General features: G+C 37.1%; 1 protein-coding gene across 2 annotated transcripts in view; it reads right to left on the reverse strand.

Annotated features, from left to right (window-relative positions):
* The window catches only part of LOC138047324 (transmembrane 9 superfamily member 4-like), a 29,954-nt gene that overhangs the window by 6,407 nt on the left and 13,547 nt on the right, over positions 1 to 10,000 (reverse strand). For both annotated transcript variants that reach the window (XR_011131822.1, XM_068894121.1), the window contains exons 12-20: positions 8,916 to 9,027; positions 7,727 to 7,797; positions 7,489 to 7,621; positions 6,922 to 7,003; positions 6,235 to 6,310; positions 6,045 to 6,128; positions 4,628 to 4,723; positions 3,246 to 3,325; positions 2,743 to 2,806 (exon numbers count right to left, since the gene is read on the reverse strand). Coding sequence is in view for 1 of the 2 variants with exons in the window: in XM_068894121.1 (XP_068750222.1) it covers positions 2,743 to 2,806; positions 3,246 to 3,325; positions 4,628 to 4,723; positions 6,045 to 6,128; positions 6,235 to 6,310; positions 6,922 to 7,003; positions 7,489 to 7,621; positions 7,727 to 7,797; positions 8,916 to 9,027 (798 nt within the window). In the remaining variant the exon portion in view is untranslated. The remainder of the gene's footprint in view (positions 1 to 2,742; positions 2,807 to 3,245; positions 3,326 to 4,627; positions 4,724 to 6,044; positions 6,129 to 6,234; positions 6,311 to 6,921; positions 7,004 to 7,488; positions 7,622 to 7,726; positions 7,798 to 8,915; positions 9,028 to 10,000) is intronic.

Raw genomic sequence — 10,000 nt, forward strand, 5'->3', positions numbered from 1 at the left:
CAATAAATCTCTCAAAATCACATGGATAAAAAAATATTTCGATAACAATAACAAAGGAAAATGGAAAATCTTTTTGGATAAAGACCTTAAAAAATATGGCTGTCAAAGTTTTTTTTCCTACAATCTCAATGTTAGAGACATCTTATCGACAATAACAACTTCCGACGTCTTTTTAAAAGAAATATTAGGAATCTGGGCAGAAGTTAACTTTGAGCCTGAAATAAGGTCAAAAGAACACTTTCTGGATCAACAACTTTGGCATAACTCCTTAATAAAGAGGGTGAAACACATGGGAATAACTCGGGTGAAACACATGTTAGGATCAGACAACACTTTTCTTTCATTAAATGACTTCTGCTGCAAGTATGAAATAGACCCTCGCCCTCTCAGTTTCTACAGATTAATATCGGCTGTAAAGTCTCTTCGCAGTAATTCTAATTTTCAGAATGTACAAAACGCCAACTGCGAATTTGAGCCACTGACAACAAAAATTTTACAAGCCAAAAAAGCAACCACATTAATATATAAAAAACTGATTAGTAACAAGGGTTTAACCCCAGAGTCATCTCAAAAGAAATGGCTAGAGGATTGTAGCCTACCAATAAATGACAACATAAATTGGACTGATGCCTATCTCTTGGCTAAAAAATGCACGAAGAGTACTAAGCTGATAGAGTTTCAGTTTAAATTTTTACATAGACGTGTACCAACCAATAGCTTCTTATTTAGAATAGGCCTAAAGGATGATAAAAATTGCAGTTTTTGTCACACCTCCCCCGAGTCATTAATTCATCTTAAATTCTGGTCATGCCACATAACATCTCACTTTTGGAATAAAGTTACTGAATGGCTGGAAAACTTAAATTTACTTCGTAGAGATTATATTTTGACGAACATTACTGCTTTGGGTCTGAGGCCAGACATCTCTCATTTTGCGCTTTTTATCAACTATTGTTTCCTTTTAGCACGGTATCACATATGGCTCGCTAAAACAAAAGAAAACCATCCAAATCTTACGCATTTCATATGTACATTAAAATCACAATATAAAATAGAAACAAAATGTGGAGAAACAAAGAAATGGAAACCCCTTGCAGGATATATGAAGATTTAATGATAACTTAAATTATAGTTTTTATACCTATCTCTGTTTATCTCTTACGCATTAGCTTTCTCCTGATCTCCTGTCAGATGCATAGCTGATTGTACCTGTAATGTACCACATGCCTTTGATCTGTTTTTGATGTTTTATGACCTAAGCTGGAAGGATAATTATATATTTTTCTCTCCTTTTTTTCTCTTTGCCCCTGGCCGTTACTGTAGCTGTTAGTAGTGTACTGCATGTCATGTAAATATTGTGTAATTAAAATAAGTAGAGTAAATAATGAGTGCAATATTATGTAAATAGAGTTAGTGAGGTAATCGTATTTGTATTGTAAGTATTGTTTTCCTAGTGTTATTGTTAATAAAATTATTGAACAAAAAAAAAAATTAAAAAAAAAAAAAAAATTTAAGTAGGGATAGACTTGTAAGAGTATAATATAACTGCTTAAGGACATTTAGATCAACATATTTTCGTACCTTATAAAGTATTCCTATATTTTTTGCTAATTTGTTGTTTACATGCTGAATTTGAGGTTCCCAATTTAGGTGTTCATCTATGTAAACTCCTAAGTATTTAAAGAAATGACTTATGTTCAATGTTATTAATATTAATATGAACAGTCTTCCTTGCTGACGAGATTAGCATATAGCAAAAGCACTTGCTGAAATCTGCTTCCTCCATATAGTTTTAAACTGCACAAAAATATTCTCTGCATTAGTAAGCTCCACCTTTAGAAAACCAGAGTATCTAGAGATGCGCAGAACGTATGTGCAATAACAATAGCAGGCACTGTCCTTAAAAAAAGGTTGTACAAATGGGTATCAGTCTAAAGCTTTTAACTACTGCTGTGATACAAAAAATAATTTTAAAATACAAACCTGGATGTACCATACATTTTCCTGTCACATAATTACTATTTCATTAAGATGGACTGATTAGGTCCCAGATCTATAGATGGTTCAAGGGAGCACTCCCATTAATATTAAGACTTCCTTTGACCCAAATATGGTGTGACAAACACACAACTCTGCTGTTGATTCTCTTCTTTAGCTTTGTACTTGGGATTAAACCGAAGTATTTTTATCCTAGTAAAGACTGGTTTCATATCATACTTTTGGTCAAATTAATTTAAAATGTGCTCTCTGCCTTTAAGGTCTGTCAGACTGAGTGGTAGCCTCCTTCGCAGACATTCTTTTGGGTTGTCACACAATCTTTCCTCCCAAACAAACATCTGCTGAAACAAGCCACACATTCCTATCCCTTTATCAAAGTAACTGTCATCTGGAAATCATGTGTGGGCTACAATGTACATAGGAACCATACTCATTCTGTGAAGAGCCACAAAGTTCTAAGCCAAATAATGAAATTTATGCGCTACAGAATGCAACACACAAAGTCCATTTTCTTGCAGTGACCACAAGCAAAATTTCTCAGGGTTTAAAGTGCACTTGTAGAATCTGGAAGTCAGCTGTGATTGGCCTACATAAATTCCAGTTTGTTTCAGCAGACATTTGTAGAGGAGGAAAGATTGCATGACAAGTCACGAGAATGTCTGCGCAAGAGGCTAACTGAGTGGCCAAAGGTTTTGAAATAATTATTACGAATAATGTTATGATGAATGTACTTCTGTTACTTACAGACAAGATAAAGAAGAGTTCTATAAACACTGCACCAAATGGAAGGATGCCCGCGAGCAGGTTACTGGAAATATGTGAGAAGGACACATACAATGAATTATTTTACATCAAGATGAATAGTGTACATTACGAAACAACAACCATCACTGATCTCCAAAAATTAAAGTTAAGTTAGAATGAATTTTAAAAACCACTAAACCTTTGAGTGTATAATACATGTCTCAACAGAAACTTCAGCCATCCTCAGTTAGTCAGAATACAAAGCAATGGATGCTGAATTTATAATAAATAGAGAATGCTAATGTGAAAATTTCTATTTATTGTAAATTCAGCTTTCATTGCTTTGTATTCTGACTAACTGAGGATGGACAAAGTTTCTGTCGAAACATGTGTTATAAACTCAAAGGTTTCATCATTTTCTTTAAATTCTTTACTTTTCTGCTACTCTAAAGACTCTAACTTAGAAATAAAGTTAAATATTTCCTCAAACATTATACATTTACCTTGGAATGGGGCTCATAAACCATGGCTGCTCTGGGACTTGTCGTGGGATCTGATTGGTTCTCACAGGGTGCTCGTATGGCTGCAACAAATGTGAAAACAATACTTGCACAAAACATAATAAAATTATGTCTAAGGAGAGGGTTTGAAATCAGTTTCATCAATGTAACTTTTCCCTCTCTCTTCCTTTAGTTACAACTGCATTGCAAATGGAACTTGGGTCTGACAAAGTAACACACTCAAGGTGGGTTATCTCTTCAACCCACCTCAAGGTAAAGCTGCAAGAGGCACCTGTCCCACTGAAAAGCAGTGGAAATAGAGAGGCAAACAAATAATTAAGAGTCTCTAGTCCTGGAGTAAGGACAATAAAATGAAGGCCCTGTTTCACAACCCATCAATGGACGTAAAAGAACCCAGCACATTATTTGCAAAGAGCAGGGCTTGTGGTCTTTCCTCTGCGGTATATCATGGTTAGGAGGGTAAACACTCAAGAGGTTGACCTGTGTACGAGATACTGTGTCCTATTTTTTATTGACTCTCCATGGGCATTGTCCCTTAAAGACCCTGTTCACCCTACAGGCATTGCGTGACATGGAACAATTTTCATATGTGAAAATCCCGCCAAAGCTGAAATTCATCCAATCAGATCACTACGAAAAGCAATTCAAATTCCCAAAACAAAAACAAACGGCCTAAAAGCCTGTCAGTGGAGGGTGGGCCTTTAACAGGGCTTGAAATTGCGACCAATACAGTCGCATTTGGGACTGAATTTTTTTCCTTTGCGACTAAAATATCTGGAGAAGTGGCAAATTTGCGACTTGTTTTCATCTTCACTCTTTGAAAACAAAAGGGTTAGCAGTTGCCACTTTGCTGCTCTTTTTACTAAGATAAATGAACAAATGACAAAATTATTTTGTTTCTCGCCTTGAGTTTTCTTTCAATCTGAAGATAGCGTAATTGTAGCGTAATTTCGCTGCGATGAACATTTACGTGCACAACTCCATTCCTTCTATATCAATGGCCATTTTCAGCGGTTTCTTTCAACACAAGTATTGTGGGTTCATGTTTTGCTACACTGCTGACAATGCAGCATGACTATTTTGCGACTAAATTTTGCGAAATTGCGACTACATTTTCGCTAATTTCAAGCCCTGTTTAATGTACAAATAAACAAATAAACGAGCTAAAGTACACAAGATGGCTGACTAGGATCATTACTCTGACTGAAAGGCCCATGCATACACATATCCAAAACAAAAACTGATGGATGCCGGTAAAAGCATTAATTCTGCCTTTAAACTACTTGTAAGTATTAAAAAAAGCAGTTTCCCTTAGTTAAACTGAATTGTTTTGACTGCAAATTACTTTACTGTATACTACTCACCTGTTTCCGATATCCAAACCAATAGCCAAGGAAAACTAGTGGAGATGAAATACCAAGCCACATGCACAACAGAGCAAGCATGGTTGTAAAAGGGACCTGTACAAATTAAGTACTTGTTATTCTTCATCAGAGATTTTCAAATTTGTGGCAGTCCGCAAAGATAAAGCACAACTTCTGAGAAAAGGTATCAAAGCAAATTAAAACAGAATAAAAAGACAGGGCAGAGGCAAACACGTAAGATCTAATGGAGAAGGATGGTAGACAAGAAGAAATATCCAAGGTAATGGAAAGTGGTAAATGATCCCATTTCACTGAACAGTAATACTCTGTGCTCATTGGCCCTGTTTCAATCGCCAGGTAACCAAACCCTTGTCTTTGGTTGCCCATAAGGAAATCTCCTATGGTACGATTAAAATTAATATACTTGTACTAGTCACGTCACAAAAAACATCCGCTTTTGCCTTCTTAGTTCTGTATATGTTATCTTTAATTTTCTTTGTCTTTGTTCTTGTTTCAGTGGCCGAGACTGAACTCCAATAAAAAAAAAAGCCACATTTTAACTCTGTGAAAGAGATAACTTGTAATCTGTACTGCTAATTGAAGACAAAAAATCAAAGTCAAAATATAGGCCGTAAAGAATGCGAGGACAAAACACTTGTACCTTTATTTCACATGCCCTGTTGCAATTGCATGGCAAGCGATCTTGAATGTTGCGTGCCTGTGGTTTTCCGCGGAAGTCTGGGTTCAAGTATTGGTATAATTATTTAAGACGACCGGACGACCGCTAATTTTGAGCACTAAATACTTGTGATTAAGTATTGTGTTACTTTACTTTGAGAGAACAGGAGCTGGGATGATGCAGTGATGAGAGCACTCTCCTCCAATCAATGTGGCCCAAGTTCAATTCTTAGACTCAGCATCATAGGAAGGTTCTTTACTCCAACAAGTTTTTCTCTGGCTACTCTGGTTTTCCCCTCTCCTCAAAACCTAATGTTTATCTGATTTGAGTCAAATTGATTTGCTTTCTATGTTCAACTACTTGTGCATAATTGGTGCACCAGTGAAATTTATACATGCAAGACTTCACAATAATTAAAAAAACTTATAAATCATTTGTGAGCCTAACAGCCTATCAAAACACCGCTAATACCTCATGTGCGTGAGCTTTAAACCAGATAAAACACTCCTTGTTAGAATTCTTCAAGAATTCAATAGTATCACCATTGTCTGGACTCCATCTGGGGACACGCTTTTGTGGAATGTTTTTGAGGCTGCTTAACCACATAGCATGTTGCGTCTTATCGGGTCAAAAACCACTTGTATTCGCCTTGTGGTTTTAAACCTGATAAAACACTCCTGCTCCTTTATTAAACGGTACATGTATATTAAGTCCATTATTAATTAAGAGGAGTCCTACCGCTCCAGAAGAGTGCTGTCCCCAAATGAAGAAATTCAAAATGAAGCAGTCTATTGAGATCACTCCAGGATACAAAGTGGCTGTCTAGGTAAACCAAGTCAAGAAAAGAGGTCAATCATACGGTTCATTCATGTACACATCACCTTTAATTACAAAGATCACATTATTATTGCCTCACTGATATACCTACCAGCAATGCAGATTTCTTCCAGTTTTGACCTTTACATGTCTTGTAGAGTCGAGCAGCGAAATAGCCAGCAAAAACACTGAAAAGAAAATAAATAGTCAGATAAGGTTAAATGGTAAACTCGTTGCTTGGCAAAGGGCAAAAGAAAAACAGAAAAATCAGAGTCAGGATACGCTCCTAGGTTATTTATTCTTACAATAAGTTAACCTGGCTTGAGCCTGCGATCTATTTGAAACCCAGTACCTGGTCAGCAGTCAACTTTGAAAAAAAGGTGACGTTGATTAGCTCTAAACCTGAGCCTGTGATAAGATCACGTGATACTGGACAGCGGATACCTGACAGGTGTCAAATGACCATGACATGGATGTCCAATTGATATCAAAGATGTACATGTACACTGTAAACTTGCTGGAGACAAGTTTTCAAGTATTGATTCTCTAAACGTGAGCCCGCAATATGGTCACACGATACTGGTCACATTGGCATACATGGAGGTGTGGACGGTCAGTCATACGGCTGTATAGTTATAGGGTGGTCGTATGGTCGTACAGTGACCAAAACCAATTTTCTTGCAGAGATAGGTTACCACATCTTCTTACCAATGGTGCTTCGCACAGTAAAATGATAAGTTTGCCATGAGCTATTAAATGCATACATACAGTACTTACTGCTATCACTAATCAAACTCACCCCATAAAAACATAAAGAAAGATGATCGCTGTCACCAGACTCCCCCGACTAGCCGGTGATAACATACCAAGCATTGCAAATACTAAAGGGGATAAAAAAATTACACCCTTTTAGAATAAGAGCACAATGCACTGATTTATTGATAACTCTTCAATCCGAGTGACTTTCAAAAGGTCACTTAGAAAAAAACAGCTGTTGTTTAACTACACTCCAATAACAATAATTTACTATTGAACATTATTTTCAGGCAAAATATTTAATCCTACATGTAAATGCAACACATAAAATTTAATATTATGGCAGCAGGATTAAAAGAAGAAAGCTATATTTCCATCCTTTAGAACTGACAAGGATTTTTTTTTTGCATAATTTATCGTACAATAAATAATATTATGCAAAAAATAATAATTATAAGATACGTATCTTGTGACAAGATATTCCCAACCATTGCTCAACTGTTGCTTATTGCATTAATCACAATTAACGGGATACAAAACAAAAATTTGAGTCACTAAGAACATAGAGAGAAAAGGATTGCAAAAAGGCTTAACTTCTAAAAGCACTCACCCAAAGTGATAACCACCATGCAGAAGATCTGCACTCCAGATCCAACAAATGCAGTTAACAACCAGGACCTCTGAGGAGGTCTAAAGACATCTCCATGCACCAACTTCCAGCCACTTTCTTCCATTGCATCCTCCTAAAAAAAGAACACTGATATCACAACTCATCACTGTATATGTAAATGACACTAAGATGTTAAAAACCAAAATTTGTAATGACAGGCAAAAAGCCACTACAGTACCATGTCTTCTTCCTTGTTGTATCGTGCAATGTCGCGTCTTAAAGTCCTGATCATTATCATCGATACAATGCCTAAAATGCAATAGAGACAGTAACAAAGTTTAAAGTACCGGTAGTGGGTACCTTTCCATCTTGAATTTTTCGTTCCCTTCACTCTATTACCTTTTATGCTTCATTATTGTAAATTCTTAATGGAAGGGGCGGTGGCCTCATGGTTGGTGTGCTCGACTCCGGATTGAATGGTCCGGGTTCAGGTCCTGGACGGGGACATTGTGTTGTGTTCTTGGGCAAGACAATTTACTCCCATGGTGCGTCTCTCCACCCAGGTGTATAAATGGGTACCGGCAAAATGCTGGGGGTAACCCTGCTATGGACTGGCATCCCATCCAGGATAAGCTCTGGCTCTGATGGGCCTCTTGCCTCGTAAACAGACTTAACCTTACTGTCATCCGATTCTTAAGCAAATATTCTTCGCCTTTCACACTTACTTTTCCAAATTTGCACCTACGCGGAGCTTGAAAATGACTGTGAAACAGTTGAAAAGTCATCATTTTTTAATCGCTTGTTTTTATATGTAAAACTTCACTTTGTCAAATATATTAGTTAACCTATTGCCTGCTGGAAGATAATTTTACTCATCAACTGGCATGGGACGTGGTAGGCCGTGCCTGAGGAGTGAATGGGTTAACAGGGTTCGCACAGATTTTTGGTTGCAAAATTTAAGACTTTTTCCAGACTTTTTCCAAAATGCTAATTTCTTTTTCCAGACCCAAGTTTAGTATACATAGTTTGTCCCAGGATGCACTGTGAACATACAGTAACCATGATGCAGTGCTGGCGTAAGAGAGATCTGAAGCTTTTCAGTCAATGATTGAATATTCTCGCCAAAGACGAAAATACCTGAAAAAATTCACTTAGCAATAAAGCACTTATTTCAGTTTTCAAAACAAAAAAATCTCCATTTTTCCAGACTTTATCTGGTTTGCAAATTTCCAGACTTTTTCAAGAATTCAAGACTCATAGTAGAGAAATGTGTAAGTCTCTCCTAGGAAACAGAATCATTATAGGTTCATTAATTCTTATTAATCTTACAAGGATTCTTTACCTTCTTAGTGCAAAAAGTCAAAGCAGCCCAAAACCCTCTTTTGATACAAATAAATGATCTTAAATGTAAAAGAAAAAAAACTTACCAGAGAGAAAGAGAACAATGACAACAGAGTTGACAATGGCAAACCAATGAATCTGCACATCACTCATGGCTAAGTAAGTGTCCCATCTCGATGCCCACACAATGTCACTGGCCTAAAGGGCAATTTTTTAAAATTATACATTGTATGGTTATAAATAATTTTAAGGACACATGAGTTTGTGAGGTTTGTGTATTTTGAAATGCACTGTTTTTGTTATTATTATTTTTTACGGATTATCAAATTTATCACAACATTTAAATCCTTACAGTCTCATTGTAACGTTAAAAAATTAAGTTTGGTTGAATTCAGTCCTTTCCACCCTAAGACAAGAGAAGAAGGCAGAATGCAGTCTAAGACAACCTGAAGGCTCCTTTTTCTTTAACTTCTACCGTAACTTACGGCAGGAGTGGGTGTTAGGGCAATACTGTCGCATGCACAGCAGTGATACTGTATGATTGACTGTATGGCAGTATGATTATACTGTACATTACACTTAGTCTAAAAAGGTAAGGTAAAGTCTCAGTTACGAGCCTAGAAAGACCTATCAGGCCGGTGCTTATCTCCGGTTTCCGTAGCATGAAGCAACTAGGAGTATTTCTACTCCCCGCTGGATGGGATGCTAGTCCACCGCAGGGTTACCCCCAGCATTTTTTCCAGTACCCATTTATACACCTGGGTGGAGAGAGGCACCGTGAGAGTAAAGTGTCTTGCCCAAGAACACAACACAATGGCCCTGGCCAGGACCCAAACCACTCGACCTGGAGTAGAGCACTCTAACCATGACGCCACCGTGCCTCCCACATTACACTATTACAGGCTGTTTTTTGGTCACATGAACCGAGCCCAATTAAAACTTATTTTTCGAATCCAACACCTGATACATTTTCTCACACATGGGATCAGACCATGCGATCAATGATATTGATGTGTATTGAAAGCACATGATCAAAAAACAAAAAGGAAACACAGTGTACACTGTCATAAACTTCAATTATTTTGTTTTCCTTTCCTTTTCCCTTTAGAATAAGACAGTTACCGCAAAGTAACTGCCTTTTGCACAAGCACATGAAAAAATACCAGCGGGT

This window comes from Montipora capricornis, chromosome 4, assembly GCF_036669925.1.
Source record: "Montipora capricornis isolate CH-2021 chromosome 4, ASM3666992v2, whole genome shotgun sequence".
NCBI classification, from domain to species: domain Eukaryota; kingdom Metazoa; phylum Cnidaria; class Anthozoa; order Scleractinia; family Acroporidae; genus Montipora; species Montipora capricornis.